The 23,040-nt window shown below is 36.3% G+C and overlaps 2 protein-coding genes across 2 annotated transcripts; one reads left to right on the forward strand and one right to left on the reverse strand.

Moving 5' to 3' along the window:
- Window positions 1–1,594: 1,594 nt before the first annotated feature.
- Window positions 1,595–11,994, reverse strand: LOC307008894 (calpain-1 catalytic subunit-like). Its single transcript, XM_079632169.1, has 21 exons — window positions 11,927–11,994; window positions 11,453–11,545; window positions 11,020–11,293; window positions 10,743–10,815; window positions 9,234–9,352; window positions 8,969–9,102; window positions 8,613–8,787; window positions 8,396–8,467; window positions 8,006–8,091; window positions 6,615–6,686; window positions 6,350–6,510; window positions 4,798–4,958; window positions 4,675–4,686; window positions 4,382–4,587; window positions 4,163–4,214; window positions 3,657–3,717; window positions 3,515–3,572; window positions 3,154–3,278; window positions 2,777–2,893; window positions 2,222–2,274; window positions 1,595–2,076 (listed from the first exon to the last, which is right to left on the reverse strand). The coding sequence occupies exons 2-16, from the start codon at window positions 11,476–11,478 to the stop codon at window positions 3,709–3,711; spliced, it is 1,632 nt and encodes a 543-aa protein (XP_079488295.1). The 5' UTR covers window positions 11,479–11,545; window positions 11,927–11,994; the 3' UTR covers window positions 1,595–2,076; window positions 2,222–2,274; window positions 2,777–2,893; window positions 3,154–3,278; window positions 3,515–3,572; window positions 3,657–3,708.
- Window positions 11,995–14,438: 2,444 nt separating this feature from the next.
- Window positions 14,439–19,054, forward strand: cd93 (CD93 molecule). Its single transcript, XM_079632796.1, has one exon. The coding sequence runs from the start codon at window positions 16,257–16,259 to the stop codon at window positions 17,904–17,906; it is 1,650 nt and encodes a 549-aa protein (XP_079488922.1). The 5' UTR covers window positions 14,439–16,256; the 3' UTR covers window positions 17,907–19,054.
- The last annotated feature ends 3,986 nt before the right edge of the window (window positions 19,055–23,040 follow it).

Consider the following 23,040-nt stretch of genomic DNA (forward strand, 5'->3'; position numbering starts at 1 on the left):
CACCACTGTTATATGGGCCATTCTACAGAATTGGCTCAAAGTCAGAGTTGGAAACGTCTTAGTTTTTTTTTTTTTTTTTTTCACAGGTTATGTATGTATCCAAATTGCATAATATCCAACACATTTCCCACACGTTCCCAAATGTGTCACTGAAACACAATACTACATAATTTAGTAATCTATTCATATTTTGTTTACATCTACCTTGTAAATATATTTTTTTGCAATAAAAAAATAATATTCACAGGTAAATCAAAAACAATTACAATTTTAACAATATTTCAAGTGTAATTTATAAGATGTGTTGTATTTTGAATCCACTCTTTTTTTTTTTAAAAGCATTAAGTTAATCATACTGATTTTAAAGTTCAGGATTTATTAATTTGAATACACATTGAACCAAACACTATAATAACATCTTAGTTGATCATTCAATACTTTATTTTAGACAAAACATGTTTCGGTCATGACTGCACATTTTCGCTAGTCACAGTATGTTTTGGTAGCGACCACATCACTTTACAGAATTTTAACTCGCATACTAAAACATACTAAGATACTAATGATTTGCATAACTGTACTAAAATTTAGTTTATTTCCCCCAAATGATTATGTGTTCCTTTTGTCACGACCAAACCAATGATGACGTTTCGGTCATGACTGTTTCGGTAGAGACAATTTTAGATACTTTTGAGCCTAGTTTAAAGATGATAACCAGCACATGGTTATGTAGCACGGTATATATAAAATCATAATTTATTGGGTATACTTTCAATTGGGAGGTGGCTGTCCTGGCGGCTGTCCCCGAACCCTAACCCCTAAATATCAACTTTTGAAAATGATATTGAAATGTTTTCTTTAAATTTTTCATTGTAGGTACCATCATTTTGAGGGAAATGTGTTCAAAAGTCTGAAAATCTGTGTGCAAAGGAACGTCACTACACATCCTTTTTCTGCAATTAAGCAAATCTTTTTTGGGTGTTATTCCATAAAATTTAGTTTTTATGTGTGTTCAACTGTTCAGAACTGTTAAAAGCGCTATATAAATGAAGGTGACTTGACTTGATCAGAGTAATCATTTACTCACCCTGTTCCAAACCTGTATGTTTGGTATGTTCTTCTGTTGAAGACAAAAAGAGATATTTTGAAGAATGTTGGTAACCAGACAGTTGACGTTACCCATTGACTTCCATATTATTTTTTTCCATACTTTGGACGTTAATAATTCGATATAGCGCTTTTCTGAGTACTCAAAGCACTTCACATATGAAAGAGGGAATCTCCTCAACCACCACCAATGTGATGAAGGCAGTCATGTATGGAGATGATTAGGAGGCCATGATGGACAGAGGCCAATGGACAAATTTGTCCAGGATGCCGAGGTTAAACCCCTACTCTTTTTTACGAAGGACATCCTGGGAAATCCGGACCTCGGTTTAATGTCTCATCTGAAGGACGGGTTAACGGGGCCCATCAACTATTTGGTTACCGATATTCTTCAAAATGCCTTCTTTTGTGTTTAGCAGAAGAAATGAACTCATACAGGTTTTGAACAACTTGAGGGTGAGTAAATGATGACAGAATTTTTATTTTTGGGTGAACAATCCCTTTAATTGACCCTAGCAACACAGGGTTGGTTCAAATATCATCTTCTTTTTTTTATCTTTTTTTTTTTTACTTAGATACTATAACTAACAATGACAACAATAGCAAGAGGTTTAAAAACCAAAGCAAACAATCCGACAACAGTGACTCCAGGTGGTCAACATGAGAAATAATACATCCATTACATTAATCACTTTTCATGCAGACAGTTAAAACAATTATTTTTGCACAAATTACAGAATTGCAAACACAATTTGATCATGTGAAATGTGTATATCAAATAATCATTTTTAGAAAAGCAAAAGCATTTTAATTCTTGGAGGGATAATAAGTGAATAAGCATCACAATTTGTTTATTAGTTTAATATAAATAGATAAAAAAATGAAATCTGCCGATCTGTTCTTGTGTTTGTTGGCAAACCTCCTGGCAAACAGACGTTTCCCTCATGAGTACATGGTGAGTCCAATCCACTAAAACACAGATGCACAGAAATTGGTTGTGAATGTATGAACTTTGAATGGAAAAACAATTCAGAAGAATTCTGATTTTTTTTTAAAACACTTACAGTATGTGGTTGAAGATAAGAAAACAAATTAATGTTTTTATCAGGATTACCTCACTCTCATTAAGAGTTATCTTCCCACTTTCACAGAGGCTCTGGAATATTCCTGATGAAGAAAATAAAGGCTGTTAAAATAATAATAATAATAAACACCCAAGGTATTTAGCTCAAACTATTTCAGGAGCATGAAAGGGTCAAACCAAATGTTGTTTACCAGTGTGTGTGACAACTCTTGGTAGCTTACACTGACGTTTTATTATTTTATTTTTGTTAATGTCCTGAACATCAAATTAGGGCGGCATGGTGTCTTTCTGGCTTTCTGGGGGTTTTCTTCAATGCGTCTGCAGTGTGAACAACCAAGGCGGATTTAATGCGACTTTTACGTCAATCTACATCGACATTTGTCACAAATTATGCGCCGACCAGTTAGCCCTAGACATCAGTATTTCTGTGTGGACTTTGGTTAAATTGGAAAGTTTAAAATGACCCATAGATGTTACAGTGAGAGTGTGAATGAGTGTTTGTACTGGGAAAGGCTCCAGCTTTCTGTATAAGGAAGTCAGAGAGAGAGAGGACATCAAATTGCTTTTCTGTCTTGTCTTACTCACTAGCCATGCAGTTCAAACGCATGACAAGGCAAATGAAACCTTCCAGAGAGATCTGTTCTGAAGCACCGCCATACCGCACAACCATGAGACTCAGGATGTCTTCATTTAGATGCATGCCTAGGGCACAAGAACCATGACATAAATACAGTATCTATTCAATGTGTGAATGAAAATATTATGTGTCATAATATCTCTGTTTTTAATTTTAGAGGTCACTGGGCAGCTATAAAGATACACTGAACCACCAGCAGTGATGTAAATTAAGTAAATTACAATATTTTCAACAATGTTTTACTGCAGCAAAGTATAAACTGTATAAGCTTTAATGTTTTCTCTAATGCATTTTGAAGTTCGTCTCCGGACTCAAATCCACTCACCTTGAATATCATAATGCGGGTCCACAGACGAAGAAATTCTGATCCACGAAGACTTCCAGTGACAGAGAACTATTTTTATTGTCAGGAAATATTTCAAGAGCTAAACATGTTTCTTCACAGTATGGCTGGAAACACAAGATAAATCATATATCATTGTTAAACACATTGTTTTTTAATTACTTGTTTAAGGAAAAAAGGATACATCTGACATGGCAATTATACTTCTGCAGGAATCCAGGCCAAATCCTTTAGTATTTTTATTTCCTAAAAGTTACGAGTCACATTTGTGAGATTTACGAAGCAATTTAAGATTTCTAAACTAGCTATATTTCACAACATACAGGCTTTTTAAAACACTCACCCCTAAGGAGGTTTTCATGAAGAAGCTGTTGAAGTTTCTCAGCATCAACAACTTTGTACTGTTTCCAAAGAAGACATTCAAGAGTTTAAAAGCTTGTAGCAGCTCATTTTATTTTTGATAATATATTAGCTTACATATTTACCTGATCGGAATATTGTCGAAGCAGAGTTTTAGTTTTCAATCCTTCATCCACTTTATGCAATCTAAATATGAGAAACGAGACAACTGTATCATCGGCAACTGCTAAAATCAGAGTTCCCATTTCTAAAGCAGAAAATAAATGTCTGAGTTCTGATAATCTACTCTTTACAATTTTCCAATGATTTCAGATTCTCAAATCTTAAAATGAATAAAATGTTAATTTATGTAACATTATATTAATAAAATATATTATGTAATATTCAATGTTCAGAGAAGAGTGTTCGTATAATGGATTCTGAAGATGTAATTATACTAACTTTATTTGTACAATTAATTTCATTCATATTGTAGGAGAATTAACAAAATCAAGACAAAGATATGGTTTAGTTGCAATTGCAGAGATATGTTAAAGGAACCAATATTTCAGTGACTAATTCAATGATTGCACATATTGACAAACTCAAGAGTATACTACAAATTGTACAAAATAAGTCTGTGTATTATTACCTCGTCTACGAGATCCACAAGAAAATCTTTCTCTGTCCTTTCTGTGACCTTTCTGGATAAAAAACACATTTAAAAAAAATTAACCTGTGTAATAAAGCACATGATTGTGAACATTTCGGTGTATAAAGTCAGTTTTTCAGTATTCCAGGAATAAATAATTACTTAAATGTTGAATATTGTAAAGTTATCGTCAATCTCTCAGTCCTTCATGTAACTTACTGCATGTTTATCTCATTTTTGCACAGAATGGACAGGATGAATTCTGCGTTCTCATTAGGGATGTAAGTGGATGGTACAATGAGATACTCTCCTGGCTCCAGTCTGAATAATCTCATCACTTGTCTTGCATCCTGAAAGCTCCCGCTTGTTGCCACAGGCTTTCTGCTATAGAATAAGCTTGATCCAAACTTTCCATCAGATCTCATCTAAAGGATAATCAAACAAAAAACGTGTCAGAAAGGTATGACAATTTATGTAATATGTATTAGAAACTGTGAGTATAATTTACTTGCCTCGGGTGGAATCTGTAAAAGTTCAAAACAAAAATAAAGGTTACACTCTAAGCACAATGGCATCAGTGTACAACCATATCTATTGCCTTTGCAGGTTTTTTTGTGTTTTTTGTGAATACTGACCGCAAACACGCAGAAGCCGATACCATGGTGTGAAGCACGGCGTCTGTTTCTCTTGTCAGGTTTCTGTATGAGGGACACCAGAATATTGCTCTGGCCCTGCTCACAGGCCTTATCCATCTCATTAATCTTCAGCCAAAACTGGGGGTTGGTAAAGAAGGTGTCTACAATTACAGGACATTGGTGTTAGAAGCAGATTTGCATTGATGACTAGTAGCTTTATAATCATAACTAGAATGTACATTTCCTGAAGAAAATGTGAGTGGTGCTCGCAGTGGCAAAACTCACCACTCGGTTGCTAGGGTGCGGTTAGTCAATTTTTAGCAAGATGCTAGCAAAATTAGCATGATGGTAACATGATCAGCATGTTGCTAGCATGATTAACATGATGTTAGCATGATGCTAACATGATTAGCATGTTGTTAACATGATAAGCATGTTGTTAGCATGATAAGCATGTTGTTAACATGATGCTAGTAGGATTATCATGTTGCTAGTAGGATTATCATGTTGCCAACCCTAAGCTAATTGCAATTAGCATGTATCTATTATTCACAGCAAGCATGTGTAGCATGTTGGAAGTCACCTGTTTATAGCATGAGTCAAAAGAGCCAACCCCCATCTCTATACGATGTTCTGATGCAGAGATATAGGTCTTGCAAAACGGTTGCTAGGGTACTCTATTTGGTTGCTAGCGAGTGGCTCACTAGTGATACTCTGCTTGTCAGTATGAATGATATAAACCAACTACTATGCCTCCATCACATTCAGAATGGAAGATATCCCTCTTTGGATTTGGGTTGCTAGGGTGCTTGACAATGGTTGCTAGGGTGTGGCCATAAAGTGTTGATGGTGTCTCATGAATGGCTGTTTGCTGACTCGAGTCAAACGAGACCACCCTCATGTTTCTATGAAACTTCTATCCAAAGATATCCCTTTGATCTCTTTTCAGTGGAAGTATATGGCTTGATTGCTTAACAATTATCCTGAGAGACTGATTGGTCATCTGAGTAAAATGAGCCCTATGAGCCTACTTGTCTCTATGACACTGTGATCCAGAGTTATGTTCAATACAAAATCCCTATGCAATTTACCATAGTAGGAAAAACGTGTGTTTCATGGGCCGTCCTACACCATAGTAAGTCAATGGGGAAACTTTGGGCAGCTCCTGCCCCCCAGGGGTACAACTTTTACCCCATTGTGAGGTATGTTCTTACAGAGCCTGCCAGCTTTTTCAAATGTGATAAATCACACATTTCTGCGAAATCCTCGCTCAGAGCTATGACTCGTCAAAGTTTGTTGAAATGCAAAGTCTTTGGGATTTTTTTGCCCGCTTTTTTGCCCCTGGGGCGAACACCGTACCCCTGATCTCTTATAAAAGTCATAGCACACCTCTCCTCAATAATACGCACAATTTGACACCTCATTCATGGGTCTGTGACAAAAGCAGCGGGAGGAGTAGTGCGCCAAACTTTTGCACGGAATAATAATAATAAGTATGAGCAATAACAATAGTAGTGCCTTGTCTTTGGCACCACTAATGAATGAAAAGCACCTGAATGATTCATGCAGCCTCCAGCTGTACTCCCAGGAACCCAGCTGCCGTGGTGGAACTTGGAAATCCAGTGACATGCAGACTTTTCTTCCAGAAAATCAGGACAGGAACAGCAGATATCCATGTTGTCAAATGTTCTAAGGAAATCTTTCATTGACATCCTGCAACAACAAAAAAACCCGCTTTATATGTAAATCCTAGACTAAATGTAGTTGATGTTTTAGTATGCGTTAAGACTCTTTTTCAAAACATGGTTCATACTCACCAGAACTCTCCATTTTCGTCCAGAAGATGTTGTTTGCGGTCCTCATCACTCACTGTGTTCCACAAGGGTGAGCTGAAAGAATTATGTAAAACATACATCAGAATAAAGGATCATTTTGACTGCAATAATCAAACAATTTCACAAACTTTTTTGTTTGTTGAGATCTGCAAAAAATAGAACAATTTGTTGATGAATGTTTTCACTGACAGTTGTTCTGAAAGTTAGTTCTGTTAAACTGCTGCTATTGTGTGATATAATTCATGATTCCCTATTGCTATACATTTTATATAAAAAAGTATACAGTCTGTTCTAACATCTGATCATTCTAATATGAATAGTATTCATATTAACTATTATTATACTATTATATATTTTTTTCTTTTACTAAAATAACACCTACAGAAGTTTTGAATGTTATTGATCAGCTCAGTCTTAATAATAGATACATTAAATTAGCTTCTTATTTCCTTATGTATCCACTGGCTTATCCACTGACTATCTAGAAGTATTCTTGTATTACTCCAATTTATAAAGAAGGTGACATTCTTGATCAACAAAATTATAGACCTATGTCAATAATTTGTGTTATTGTTTAAGTATTTGAACAATTAATTTATAATCTGTTATCAAAGTACCTAAAATAATAATTTTATAATAATATTTTAATAATATCTTATCACCTTTCCAATTTGGATTTAGGCCTGCATATTTAACTACTAGTTATTGTCTAAAATAATGATGTATTTTCAGCAATAGATAATGGGAGCCTTAAAGGGGCTGTTTTTATCGATCTGAAGAAGGCTTTTGATTTGAATAATAATTACTTATTAATATATGAGCTTTATGCAGTTGGTCTTTTTTCAAAATGTTTTATTGTGGTTTAATTCTAATTTACATAATAGAAAACAATGTGTTGTCATTCAAGGGGGGAAATCTGATACTTTTTCAAGAAAGAGGCATACCTCAAGGCTCAGTGTTGGGTCCACTTTTCCATTTTTATTAATTATATTCCTTTTATTCTTTCACATTCCTATGTTCATCTTTATGCAAACAGCCCTGTTACTTATACTTTAAAACCTTATGTGACTCAAATTCTAAATATACTTCAATATTACTGGTAGTAAAACTTGTGTTTCATTGTCATTCTGTGCCATGCATCCCTCTTTAGATTCAACTACACTGCATTGTTACAAACATTTGTTTATTAATGTTTTTGGTATTCTTGTGTATTACGGTAATTATCTTGTAGTTTTTTTGTGTTTTGTATATTACGATCCTCTTGACAAAGAGATTGTGCATCTCAAGGGGATCATCCATAGGAATAAAAGGTAGGAAATTTCCACAACAAACTTAAAAAAAAGAATGTGTGGTTAAAAAAAAAATGTTCTTACTTGTCACTCCAGTCTCCATTCCACTCAATGCCTCCCCATGGGTTGAACAATCTCACCAGCTGAACTGGATATTTACCACTCATGACCTGTGGAGCATGATTTGAAACAATAAGTAGTATGAAAATGTGACCAATCTTTCTAATATTACCCTTTAGCCTTTAGTAGCTTTATTTTTTAATTTACCAGAATTTTGAAGTAAAATGCATGTTTATTTTTTATTATTTGTCACGTTCGAGCACCAAGCAGAACAAACACATACAAATCATGTACAAACATGTAAAGTATGGGTGTGTATCAAGTTGGTTGGCTTCCATTATCTTTTGTCCCTAAAATATTTTCCTTGAGACCATAATCTGATGCGAGCTGAGACATGATTTTTTGCAGTCCTACCTGGTAAACCTTTGTCACAGTGTAAGCGTGGCCCAGAACAATGCCATTTGGTAATCGTTCCTCATTCTGATTCTGTGGAAACAGAAAAACAGAAGACAGATGGTGTGGTGTAAAAGTCATTGCTTAAAAGGTGCTGTAAGTGTTGTTGTTTTTTGGAATCCCACAAACTAAAATGTCCCTGTACAATAGTCTTTTTTTTTTTTCTATTTTTGCTTACCCCTGGTGGAGTTTCACAGCCCATAAGGACTTCTGACTGAAAAGCACGGTACATTATCTCCCACAAATCAGTTGGAGCCGTTTTCAGTTCGTAGTGCATATGAACCCCACCGGTGAAGTCAATGAGGGCTTCAGATACCCGGCCACAGTGCATGTCAGCGTAGGAGCCGCACACCCTGTAACAGTCATTCAAACTCTAAATGCCGCAATGTAATAGACATCAGTTTGAGGACTAATACTGTACACTAATCACAGGTTGAATTACAGTCGTGCTTATATTCAATACAACAGCACTATTGCTTACATATACTTGAAATTATTTTTTAAAAAGTCACTAAAAGATGTACAGGCACATACTTTGCATATGCTTTCTCCAGCAAGGCTGGCCAGAACTCATTAGATGTTTTTGATTTGACAAAAATCAGCTTGCGGTTGATTGTTGGCAGTTTGTCATCAATCACAACATCGTACCATTTCCCAAACCGCCAGAACTGTAAGTTTAAATAAGAAGAACACTGAAAAACTAACAGGGATCACTATTGCTTGGGGTTTCGATTCTGGATAATATATTCAAAATAGAAATAAATATTTAAAATGATGGCACAAAATAAGAAGAACTTACCCTGAAGTGAAATAAACCTGTATAATTGTGGCTGAATGATTGTCCGTCTGGGACGACCTTTTGTAATAATTGGTTTTGAAATGTTAGAGCCCCAACAGAGGCCAGAAACCAGCAGTTTCCTGAGGAAGAAAAAAATACTTAATGGAACAGTGAATTTGATAGGCTATCTTTCATATTCCACAACTCATTTCTGTTTTTTTTTTTTTTTTTTTTTTTTTTTAGTTTTACTATAAGAAATTTACTTTGTTTTCAACAGAAATCAAGCCTAAATATAGCCACAAGAGGCAATCATCAGGCACCAATGGCTTGGACTAGGGATGTTGCCATACAAGTCTTTAAGTGTGTCTTTATAGATGTGTTATTCTGTATATTATAAAAGATAAATAATATTGTCTCTTCATTTTAATTAGACAGCAGTATATATACCACATCACACAAATTGAAAAATATATTTTCAATATTATTGGGATAAATTCTAAACGAATTATATAAAACTATATTGTAAGTGCAATATAAAATGATGTTTCTTTCGATAACATTTTGTCATGAAGGTACTAGGATGATGCATGCCAAGTTTTGTGCAAATCGAACCATCGGACCAAAAAATAGGTTTTCAAAAAAAAAAATCTAAGTGGCGGAAAAATTTCCCTGCAGGCAAACAAAATCAGATGTATGATTTGTGGGGCTTAACAAGGATTTGAAAGGGAAAAGGAATGTAAAACATCTAGTGTGTTGCTCAGAGGGCAGAAAATTAATATGCAAATCTCTACAAATAGGTTACTTGGTTTAAATATAGGCTAAGCTTTTATCCACACAGAGCAGGTCGCTTTATCTCAATAGCCCCTCTATTATTGGAAAAATAATCATGGCTGACTGAATTACTGGATGTCTACAATGGCATATGTAATTGACCTATACTCCATTTTGCTTGTATGATGCCTCTATGGCAGTAGGTGCCAATGCACTAGAATAGGTAGGCATTTTTTTTATACTGGTTGAAACTCCCTTCTCATCTTGATAACAATCAATAATTTAAGTGGTCTAAGTTTAAAAATGTACGTATCTTCTGTGCAAGTCTTGAGACTAAAGAAATGTACGTCCAATCATTGCATTCGGTCCGCGTGCCGTGCAATGATTAGATGACCTTCCTGCAATCTGTGACGTTCTCAGGCTCTGATATTTGTGTTTCTTTCTGGCAACACTATCCACGCGAAATGTATTTGCATCAGTCAGGTGGTACAAGTAAGAGCTCTGTAAGTTTTTTTACGTTGAATATTATTGTAGTGTTATGTGCTTTGAGACGTGAGGTAATTTAACGCCGTCTCTCATGACGCTTTGCAGACTCTGGTTTTGCGCGTTCATGTGTTTTGAAGGAGGCGTGGCTTTGGAGAAGCTCTGAAGGGATGGCAGGATGCTTTCAAAGCTAACTTGCTATTGCTAGCGTCTCCAAAACTGCCTTCCCACGCTTTAAGTGTCTAAAACAACAATATTGTGGTTACTCAGACATACCTATATTTCCTTGGGCGTAGTCAAACCTGGACACTGACTCTACGATAAATTCAGCTTTATCTGGATACAATTTCTGAAAGAAAATAAGCAATATCTTCAGTATTTGACTTGTGGTCAACTGATGCATTCTGTGAAAGAGATGTGATTGATAGTGGTTTATGTGCAGTCACATCTTTTAGCTTTCAACAAAAGTTTTAAAATTTTACAATATTATACATTTTTAAAATTTTTGTGCAATATTATCAGAACACGTTAAAGATGAATATAGATTACATACCGTTGGTCTTATCCACTCCACTCGGGCCATGACTTCTGGCTTCAGCAGCTTTTCGCCAATGGAACGAGGGTCTGGCGGGAAAAAGTCATCAACAAATCTCTGTCTTGTCTTAAGACAGTAGTCTTGTAAAAAGTTGTAGTCCTGATCCATGAACTTCAAAGGATTTGTTTCAGAGCCCATGCCACCCTTCATGTTGCGGTCATCCATGACTTTTAGGCACATGCCGTGTGGAACCGCTGGAGGAGGCATTTTGAAATCTGTCTGGATTTCTTTACTATTAAAAAGAAATTACAACAATAATACCAAGATATTACATTTCTTTAATAAAAGTTATCACATTCATATCCACCAGTTCCCATTGACCACCTGTGCCATTCCCTGCCACCAGAAATACCATCCACAATCTTTATTTAAAGAGGAAGGTCATATTTACCGTGGCAGATCAATGTGTCTGTTCATCTTACAGCTCGACTGTTCTCGTTGGTATGCGTGCAAAGAGACTTTGAATGGAGTTGTTCGATTAAACCTAAACAAAACCCATCCTGTTATTGATTTTTCTGAGTTGTAGTTTTTACGTTTTTATCCAAACAACTTTCATTTCATTCAAAGTATACATTTTAGCAAACCTATTGTTAGCACAATGCTCAACTGTTTATGCTGCGGGAATACAGATATAACAAATACATATAATAAATCCTTACAGAACAATACAGATGTAAATGTACACCAGTACTTTATTTTTACAGACTAAAGACAAAGTTATTAAATTCATACGAGTATACAATCCATAAAGTGTTTTTAAAATAAATTAGTTTGTATCTACAAACTGAATATAGGTCTTCCCTTCCTATGAGACTATTGAGCTTCGACTTGTTGCATTACTGACATAAATAAGATGAATATGTACCTTCAGAGATGCAATGAATTTTCAGCCAAGTGACTGTAATCTTCTCCGTCTTACACACTTTTGCCTTACTTCAAGCTTTTAAATACTTGTAGAAGCCCTGCCCCATTCCCAGCGCATGTGTTTATAACAAAGTGATTGACAGAAACTCATCTGAACTGTCATTATAAGACACTGAAATCCTCCACATTTGCCAAAGGACAAAACGTTGGTCTACACATTTCACAATAGCAAGTTATTATTGTTATTATTATTATTTTCTAGGAGGAAAGATTGTGTGCATGGATTATTTCTGTGCATAATATTATAAAATACATGCTGTTTTTAGACACTCTATTACAGTTTAGTTTGCTTTTGGTTTGGGTTTATGTACGGCCTCCAAAAAATGCATTCAGTGCAGCAGAAACCAGTTTATCCTGCCTGGACTTGCTTTGAATGTAGAATTCTACTGCAGGCCTCATCATTAAAATGATCATGAATTATATATATATTTATGATATATTTGATGATGAGTGTAAAATATATGAATTATGGTCATAGTAAGTAAGAGTATGAGACATTTCTTGATAAATGAACACTCATGCCTGCCAGGTGTGTTAGGTGTTTAAATCCTGGTGCCGATACAGTATATGCAAATGAAAACCAGTCAAGTCAGATCAAGTCCTGCCACTGTACAAAGAGAGGAGGAGTTTGATAGTGCCAAACTATCGTAGTCAACATTTGAAGTGGATCAAAAAAGTTCATCAAAGTTGACCTAAGACAAGAACGGGTATTGTTCAAAATTCATGTATAACTTTAATGAAAGGTTTTGATCCACTTCAAATGTTGACAACTGTAGAAGAATGTGCAATCAGTTTGGGACTGTGAGGTTTACTATGGGAAAAAATATACCAAGGCAAATATCTTTTAAAAGCTTTAAAACCATCCGTTGGTAAAAACCAACCACATGTTTTAAATGTCACAATAAGCAGATGTGTTAATGTTGGCTACAAATAACCAAAAAGGAGTCATTAAAATGTGGACTTACGACTTACATTGCATTTCAAGGTTCACACATTTACATTCTTATCAGTTCTTGCTTTCCTTGGAAATCGAACCCATGACCTCAGCATTGCATGCACCAACACTAATGTTTGAGCTACCGGACAGGAAAGACTTGTTCCCCAAAAGTTGATTAGTGGAAAAAAAAAATGTTTTATTAACAAGACCCTCAGAGTATAAGACCACTCAAAGGGCACAAGCTATAATGTGAGCATTTCTGGTCAATATCTTCATCACTGTTTGTTTTCTGTGAGTGATAAAAACTCAGATTAACATTTCCTTCTGCATTCTCAAGAACAAAATGCTCTCTGCTGTCTTCCACAGTCATAAAACTGATATTCAAAGCCGTCATGTCACCAGTTCTCCACCAGAGTTCACTGACACTAGCATTAGTGAGTTTCATTCCCATCTTCACCAGTAATCATTCAATATCTTCCACATCAATATCTTCATGATAATGTAGTACTGACTACGCCATCCCCTAATGAAGGCAGGAGGAACTACAATATTAGAATCAGTAAACACAAAATGTCCTGGCTATTACATAGCCGACCATGGGTGCTTCTCAAAGCTCCCTGTAGCTTCCGGGGTCATGAACCAGTAGGCTATATCGTGTACATGAATTCGGGCACTGGTAAGGACAGTAAAGATGGACCCTGCTCACTACACACTGAGACACTGATGACTCAATTTCCAGCGACATGACAACGTCCTCATTGTACAACATCACTACCGGTACTGGTGTTTATGAACAACAGCAGAACTGATATCTTTCAGACGCTATCTCCCTGGTTTTCACGGTGCATTGTGGGACTTTTTAGGGAATGAACGTTTCAGTGCACTGGGAGGATTTTGTGATTGAGACAGCCCTTAAAATGGCTGTTTTAATATTAAAACAACGATTAAAACATCCGTGTTTCGATAAAATCCATAAAAGAAGATAATAGCTCTCCTCATCAGATGCAAGGAGGGTCAGGCCTGCTCACACACACTGACTCTCCTGCCAGCTGTGAGACAGAGAAAAAGAGAAGAAATCATAAAACACAAACACAGCACCTGAAATAAAGAAGGTGCTCAGATCTCAGAAGAAAAAATGTAGGGCGGGACTTGATTTTGTACATCGGGACTGATCGTCAATTTTAATTTCAAGGTGACTTTTGTTTTGTTTGTTGATAGGCTAATGAGTCTTGCAGAAATTCAAAAAATACATTTTGAATTTAATATTTACGCTCACCAGTATTTGCTACTCCCTGTATATTGTTAGTCTTTGTTAGTCTTTTGAACCAGCAGGTAGATGCAAAATTGAATGAAAATGTGTGACAAGGGTATTATAAAAATAAAATAAAAACTCAAACAACCATCAGAGATCCCTGATAAGAAAATACCCAAAGAGGAAGGAAACTGTCTGTTTACAAGTTAGAGCTCATGGGACGGACAGCAGATGTTTCTGTTTTTTTTTTTTAAGAGTGAGAGATATTTGGAGAGAGACAATGGGTTGATCTTTATACTAAAATGGAATATGAATAAACTTGGATAGAGTTAATTATGATTATGGGCTTCATTGACATGACCCACTATAAGTATTCATCCTTTTTAACAGATCCTCCTTTTTGTATGTTATAAATATGTCCTTTGCATTTTTGATGAAGTTCCTTATCATCCCAGTTATGCTAACTTTGATCAATGTAGTGAAGACAATGTTTTTCTCTTGTTCCAACACCCGGTATAATGCAAAATAGTAGGAAAGAGCACAATTCCCAATGTCTACGAAAAAACAACAACTAAAGGGTCTAAAGGGCCCACCGGAAGGGTGTCTTAGGTCATTTCCTGCCATTCAAATGGAAGCGCTGCCCTGCTCAACACAAACACAGGATGTGATGCATGGCTAGATTTATCAGCAATAGGCAGGCAACAGACACAATGGCAAGACATGTTGTGTGTTTGTTTCTGTGTACAATATAGAAAAGATCATAACCTTTGTGGCTGAGTATGCAGTTTGTATTAAATGTTAAATTCGGGGTTGTCACATGCACAGCACTTTATGTTAGTGACTATTTTAATTAAAAGTTTAGTTACACAAATGTATGTATTATCTATAGCAGTGGTTTTGAATGTTGGTTTCAAACACCTAGAACTGATATTTCTTTACGTTTTGGTGTTTCATTAATCTTTCTGTTTCATATTTGTTTTTACTGCTGAATAATCTATAAAAGGCTGTTCATATACCAAAATATCAGGACAAAATGTCAGTGTTTGTGCAATGAACTATATCTTTTTCCATAACTACATTTGTGGAAATATATATTTTAAAATATATTTAGTGTTTATAAAGTGTGACAACTAGCCCCATAGCCCTGGAAGTTTATTCTCTGCATACAGGCCTACTATTTCATCAGATCAGTAAAGTAGTTGAGGTTGCACTTTATTTGCATGTGCACTTATGTGTATTACAGTGTACTTACCTAAGAAAGTACTGGTATATTAGGTAACTATGGGTTAAGGTTAGGTTCAGGGGTAGGTTCAGGTTAGCACCCAGTTATTGTAACTAGTATTATATGTACATGGGGAACAGGACTGTAAAATAAAGTGCTACTGTAATTCATTAAAAATATATGCAATAGAATTATGTTGGGGGAAAATGAAATAATGACAACATAATACACAACTTATTCTCTTTTTGATAACTTTCATTTGTGAATTATAATTAATGAAAATGTATGAATTTTGGAAGGTCTTTTTCATCTACTCTGCAGTTGTTGTTGTTGTTTTCGGGAGTTTTTTTCTTTCACAGTTGTCATTTATTTGTAGTAGTATTATCTTGATGACACAAGAACATCAAGATTTTTTTTGTTTAAGCTTGATACTTGACAACCCCAAAAGGCACTTATTACTCATGGTAAACTAAATGCATATCTGTAGGCTATATTAATATTTCTTAATATGGTGTGAATGTGATTCTTCATTAGAATGACAGCATGAAACATGGATATAAGTCTAAATCTAAAATTGGACTGGTGTGTCACGTTGTTGAACTGCCATAGGCTGATACATCTGGGAAAGTAGTCAAAACAATAAGCAGCCTGGTCAGTTGTTTTTTGTTGGCGTCAGGAACTCGCCCTGAGAAGACACAAATGAAACAGTATTTCCGTTGTAGGTTATTCACTAAACATGATGCATTAGTTTGAGTCTTGCAATGCCTATGAAGAGTTCCTTCTCCATTCTCTGAGATGAACTGAATATTTCTCCTCAAAAGCGAGAAGTAGGCTATTTTAACATTAATGAAAGTGGCGGGATGATGCGTGTACTGATTCTGATGTTGTCCTTTTTTGTCGCTGACGGAACTGACCGGGTGATCCCAACCTGCACAGCCGAGGCTTGCTTCACGTTGTATTTGAAGGAAAAGGATTTAGAAACAGCTTCAGAAAACTGTGTCAATAATGGTGGCAATTTGGTTACTATGAGAAATGACAATGAATTTCAGAGCGTAAAATCAGCTCTTCTAGCAGCAGAAGACAGCATCCTTAACTCTAAACTTTGGATCGGACTTGTGTTGCTGAAAGGACGCTGCACTGATTTCACTGAGGAGTTGCACGGCTTCAGATGGACGTCAGAGCCGAACGAGTCCAAATATTCCAAGTGGAAGAACAAACCTTTGCGCACGTGCACGGAGAAAAGGTGCGTGTCGACTTCGCTGGCTGATGATCTCAAGTGGACAGATGGCTCGTGTAAAGACAGAGCGTTTTATATGTGTAAATTTCTATCCAAAGGTATGTGCAAACCTATAGTGATGGAAAATCCAGGTGATGTCAATTACAATCTTCCGTTCTTAGACAAACCGCAAACTCAAAGTGAAAAGTTGGCGATGTTACCACACGGGACATGGGCTGAAATACTGTGCGGCGGGTCGGAAGATGCAGAATCCTTTCTCTCAGTTTGTGACAACAAAGACGGCATTTTTGGCTGGACAAATTCAGAGCGTTTTTGCGCTCGAGATAATAGAAGTTGCGCACGTAAAAACGGAGGCTGTGATCAGCTTTGTTCGGAGACTGCTGGAGCAAGTGTTCGTTGTGGATGTCGAGAACGTTATTATCTTACGGATGATCAACTTAGTTGTGCTCTCAGAAACAACTGCGAAAATTCACCATGCGAATCAAAGTGTATTCCGACAGCTACTGGATTTTCATGCGCATGCGCGGATGGATTTCAGCTGTTTGAAGACGACATCAGCTGCGTTGATATCGATGAATGTCATCGGAGTATCTGCGGTGAACACAAGTGTCACAACACGCCGGGAAGCTTTCTTTGTGAGTGTAACCCAGGTTTCAGGATTTTTGCTGGCAAATGTGAAGACGTGGACGAATGCACCGAATCAAGGTGTCCGCAGGGCTGCCTCAATTCGCAGGGTTCATTCTCTTGTTACTGCCACGCAGGTTACGATTCATTACCAGACGATAGAGGCACATGTACAGATATAAATGAATGTCTTGATAAACCATGTGAAGACATCTGCCTCAATACTGTAGGTAGTTTCAAATGTTCATGCAGAGAAAACTTCGTTTTGGCTAAAAATGGCATCAGCTGCGTCCACGATCCCACTGAGAATGCACAGAACACTCCATCTCCAGTTCATAGAGATGAGTTCGTCACTAAATTTAGTAATTTACCTGTCAGTTTTGAGTCGACAACAATCAACCCCCCTCCACTTAACAAGACAAACGCTAAAGCGGACACCACTAAACGCAGAGAAAGTTTGCTCGGTAGTTCTTGGATATTGGTGTGCGTCTTAGCTTCAGTTATTCCATTGGTTGCGCTCATTGTGGTCATATCTGTCGTTTTATGGAAACGGTCAAAAAAAGCCACTTTGAAAAATACCACCGCTGACAACTACTGCTGGGTTTCATCTGGATTGGACAAAGAACGGAAAAAAGCAACATTCAACTGAATAATAAAAAATGTAACTATTCCAAGTGTGAATACTTATTTTCTGTCAGCATCATATTTAACAGAGATATATTGTTATCTAGAAAGTTAGTTTTTTTTTAATGTATTGTTTTTTTTCATTTCATAACATTGTTTAGAGCATTAGCCTATAATAAAATCAAAAGGGGGAAAAAGGGGGGGATTCATATGTTATGCTATCTCCTCTGTGGACAGGCCTCGGTTGTTTAGAAAAAAGAAAAGACTGAAAAAAGGGCTTTTTTTACTCATTCACTAGGCCTAATCTATTTTTTTTAGGTCAGGATTGTTTTTAACCTATAAAGATGATTCTCACCTATGTTATGAAAAAATAACGGAATGAATCGATATACCAATTTGCTTTATGCAATATGGGTGAAATGTCCATAAATGGGAAGTCCCATTCAATAATTTATCTATTCACTGTATCTGATTTGCATATTAATGTGTTCTTGGGGCAACATGAAAACAGGAGTATAATAATGGGAGAAATAATTGGCAACATTTTCATAATATCTAATATTTCATATGAATACTTTTATATAACGTCTTTCCCTATTCACTTGTTGTGTCTCCCAGAATGCCCGATAAACATGATTTAAGTCCTGGAGTCCTACAGAGGACATGTTTGAAATCAATGCACTGTTTTGTAACAGAAAGTCATATTTTGATTAGAAACCCTATAACATTTTCCTGTGAAAGTTATATGTGATGTCAACTTTTGTTTAACCATTTACCTTATTAAATACAGTTTCTGTCTTTTGCCTGTTTTCTGTTTTATTGTTTTGTTTGATAATTGTCTTGCTGTAAAGCCTATAAAATAATATTTAATTGTACAGGACCCATCGTGAAACAATTTGAACATGTTGTCACAAAAGGGCAATGTTTTGTCAGCGAACTTTATTTCTTTCTGGCAATGGAAAAACAATGGATTAATCTGTTATAGCCAAGAATGTAGGGTATAGAAAAATTGCTGAAATTAACTTTAAAAAAATAAAGCTATCCCAAGCCTTAGACCTGTTTACAAACATCACTAAATGTAAATATATAAATAATTTTGCTGTTGTTGTTGTTGTTTTTAAGTACTCTGTGTGTATTGTTGTAAGTCTGGTAGAACAAATAAAGCTACATCTAACTGTTTTCAGTGATCTAAAGATTTGTTCTTCGACAGGGCTATACCCTAACAAAAAATAAGTATACCTCGTTCATTTTATTAAGTAAAGTTCAAGTATATTTTTAAGTAGCCTATACTTTAGTAAGTATACTAAGATCAATGAAATAGAAGTATACTTGTAAGTGTACTATTTCTATGCTACCTGGGACTAATTTGTAGTATAAACGTATACTTTAAGCATACTTTAAGTGTAACAGTAAACTTTGAGTACACTACTACTATACTATAAGTGAACGTATACTTATAGTTTTCTAGTCAAATACTAGCCTGGGAAAACCCAGACCACTTCCGGCAAATTTAGATTTGCTCTGCAAGTGGGTCTGGCAAAGAGCCCATTGAAACCCATTTCTAATCCGCCGAAATCGCGGCACCAATCAGAAACGTTTTACACGATGACGACAGAGCAGAGACGGTGACGCAGATTTTGTACATTACAGACATGGATGCCGCCGTGGAACATCACAACATCACTCGTTCGAATCAGCTATCGCGTCTGTTTCAAGCGATTAAAAATGGTCATTTTCGTTAACACAAACAGAGAATTGCTGAGAGTCTCGAGATGTTTCTCCGTCGCTCTGCATACGTCATGTCATTCATCGCTCTGATTGGTTTTAGATCTTTCCGACGTCCGTTGGTGACGCCCCTGTGGAAATGAATTGTCTATGGAGCTTTGCCAGACCCTTACTCAGTTACAACTGAGAGGGTCTGGGTTTTCCCAGGCTAGTCAAATACTGTACTTGTAGCACTTTTTTTAGCTTATCAAAGTTCACTTTGAAGTATACTCTCAGTAAACTAGTTAGTTTGATACTGCAAGTAGGCCTATACTTGTAAGTTGTCTTTCATTATACTTGTAGTTTACTATTTATATATTATGTTTGCACTTTAAGAAGCTAGTTTTTTATACTTGAATATACCTTTAACTGTACCTGAAATCTTTCTATTTTAAAAACAGTTTATTCTAGTTGGTTCTGGTGTGTTTAATTGGGGTTGAAACTAAAATCTCCGGTTCGTGACCGTTCAGGAACAGAATTGATTAGCCCTGCTACTTTTTTTAATGAAATGTTTTCGAAAGAGCAGGCCACGTGAGGAAGTAAGCGAGCGAGCGAGCGAGTGACTGACTGAAGGAATGAATCGTTAACTGTGAACATTCTCGGTGGGACCACAATTATTCATGCGTAATTTTCAAGGTCTTTGTCATTGGTGCATTTCTCGGAGCGTGCGTATACGTGCATCACATTTATAAGAACAAACAGTGACCCGTCATTTTGGGGCATTTCTCGGCTCCCTCAGGCGGGGTTTCCTTCCTATGTTTACCTTTAGGCCTATCTCTGTAATGGGTTTTCTAAAGTTATGAATATGCAATGCTTTTAAAGCCATATAGACTATCCTCATGCAGCTCAAGTTGATGTAGCTACCTCTTGAAATCAAGATGGATTCTTATGGACACACGATTTTGATTTTCATCGTGTTCATTTCGTATTGTGCTGGATTGGGGCATAGCTGTGCTTGCTCAAGTAATTTAAAACATTGTGCAAACATCTACCAAATACCAGCGGACTTTCAAACGGCTCAAGAGAATTGCAGAGAACGGGGCGGTCAATTGTCTATCCAACAACTGGGGATTCTTTCCCCAGCATCTGACAAAGTTTTCGGTTTTCTTCTTGATAACATGATCGGACACTTTTGGATAGGACAACATTTTCCAAAGGATGAGTGCTCAAGTAATACGAGTGCATTACGCGAAAGAGAAATGGCCACGGAGTTGACGAACTTAGAGAGCGCAGAAACGGCGTGCGTTCCCCTCTGCGTGTCTATCTCCAGCGACAGAAGATTGACTGTGAAACCATGCGCAGAAAAACTGGATGGATTTCTGTGTGAGGACCCTCGGGGGGATCTCTGCAAAGGAAGTGTGGTCATACTGGACAATGCGCAATGTATGTATGCACCCTGTGAACATAAATGTATTCCTATGGGAACGGGATACAGGTGTTCGTGTATGGAGCGATTCCGTCCTAATGCACGGGATCCACGCCGCTGTGACTTCTATTGCGCAACAACAGTTTGTGAAGCGCTGTGTATGAATGGCGGGACGGCGTGTTGGTGTCCGGATGGCTTTGTTAGAAGCGAACAAACCTGCGAAGATATAGATGAATGTGACTCAAATCATGACTGCGCTCACAAGTGTATGAATACGATAGGAAGTTATCGATGTGAATGCTATCCGCCCTTTATCCTCGTTAATGGAAGTGAATGCGTTCTCGAACTTAGTTTAGGCCTATTTAATGGTCAAGTATTCACAACACCGTCCCCTAATTATATAGCACGGGGGGGCCTGACGACCCCAGGAGAATATGTTGGGCTGATCATATTCCTAGTAGTAGCTGCTTTTGCTCTATTAGTACTTGTGTATTATTTGCGCGGAAAGCGCGGTAGTAAACCAACTGTACAGGAATGCAATCCACCAGATTATGAAGAGTTTGAAGGAAGTGTGTCCAAGGGAATGACAACTGCTACATAACCGTGTTTTCTTTTCTTTTTTTCAAAGTTGATAATGTCTCTTTGTGTAGCTATAGCCTACGTCAAGAAATATTCTTTGTGACTATACACATTCTCTGAAGGATTGCACTTTTGAATGACAGTTAAATGTCCCTAAAATAGAAATGTTATGTTACAAATAGGCCTATATTATTTCAAAATGCATTGAAGCTTTAAAATTGTTCTTGAAAAATATGTTTTTTTCTGGCAGTAATGCTTTAAAAGATTCTCATAGCAAAATCCATTAAAAATGATTTCATCAGCAATCTTAGCATGCCATAAAGACATGAATATATATGTAGGCCTGCACATGACACTCTGCTGCTTCGTCTCCATACGGGTGTGATGAATCCGATCTTCAGGAACAGGTTTTTCTCTCCATTCTGTCACCTGATGGAGTTTGGGTTCCTCTCAGTCACCTCTGGCTTGCTTAGTTGGGGATACTTAATATTCAACAATATTATTGATCTGACTGCACTGACACTATTGGATGAGAACTGAACTGTGCTGGATGATGACATCACTGTTTTTCTGCAGAACTGGTTTATATATTAAATGAACTGATTGAATAATTGATGATATTACAATGGAACTGAATAAACTCTGAACTGGCTTCAGCTGAACAATGACACTATGTTCTTTTAGAGCTGCTGTACAGCCGAAATGATCTCTGATTGCATCATTGAATCCTTTTCCTGTTATTATTACTGTAAAGATTCTTTGAAACAATCTGTGTAAAGCATTATATAAATAAAGGTCACTTGACTTGACTAAAGTTTTTCTGTGCAGGAAGTTGGGAATACATGTTTTTTTCCTGTTATTGTAATTTTCAAAAGTTGATTTTGATGTTTAAAATGAAAATGCCTCTATGAGTATATTCTTGCATCAAAGATGAATATACACTTTGATGACATAATTTGCAAAACAAATATAAATAAATGCAGCTTGTTATTCTTTTAGTCCTTTTGATATTCATGATACACAAGATGATTTCTATAGTGAATAAATTTAATTAATTCAGCCAAAACTTTAATCTGAGTCATGCATTCAGTGGTCAAGCTTTGTTCTCTTCATTTGTATTATATTATTGTAATATTAGTAGCCTACATTATCAGCTAACTATTGAATTTTACTGATATTTACACATTTACCTTGAATGCATAAGATAAAACGATAATATCATCTGTGAATGCTTTTTATAGCCTATCTGTGATATTATGTAATTCGCTAATAAATAATGACAGTTTTCATATTTGTCAATGTTCAATTCTGAAATGAACAAAATGCATTGGCCGCTGTTAATATGGGCTATTTACTTGTGTAAATCAAAGTTGTGCATCACCAAAATGTAATGTCTTTTTTAAACCTTATTTAGGGAGATCAGTTCATATCACATGCTCATCCTTTCAAA

This window comes from Phoxinus phoxinus, assembly GCF_949152265.1.
Source record: "Phoxinus phoxinus genome assembly, chromosome: 13".
NCBI lineage: Eukaryota > Metazoa > Chordata > Actinopteri > Cypriniformes > Leuciscidae > Phoxinus > Phoxinus phoxinus.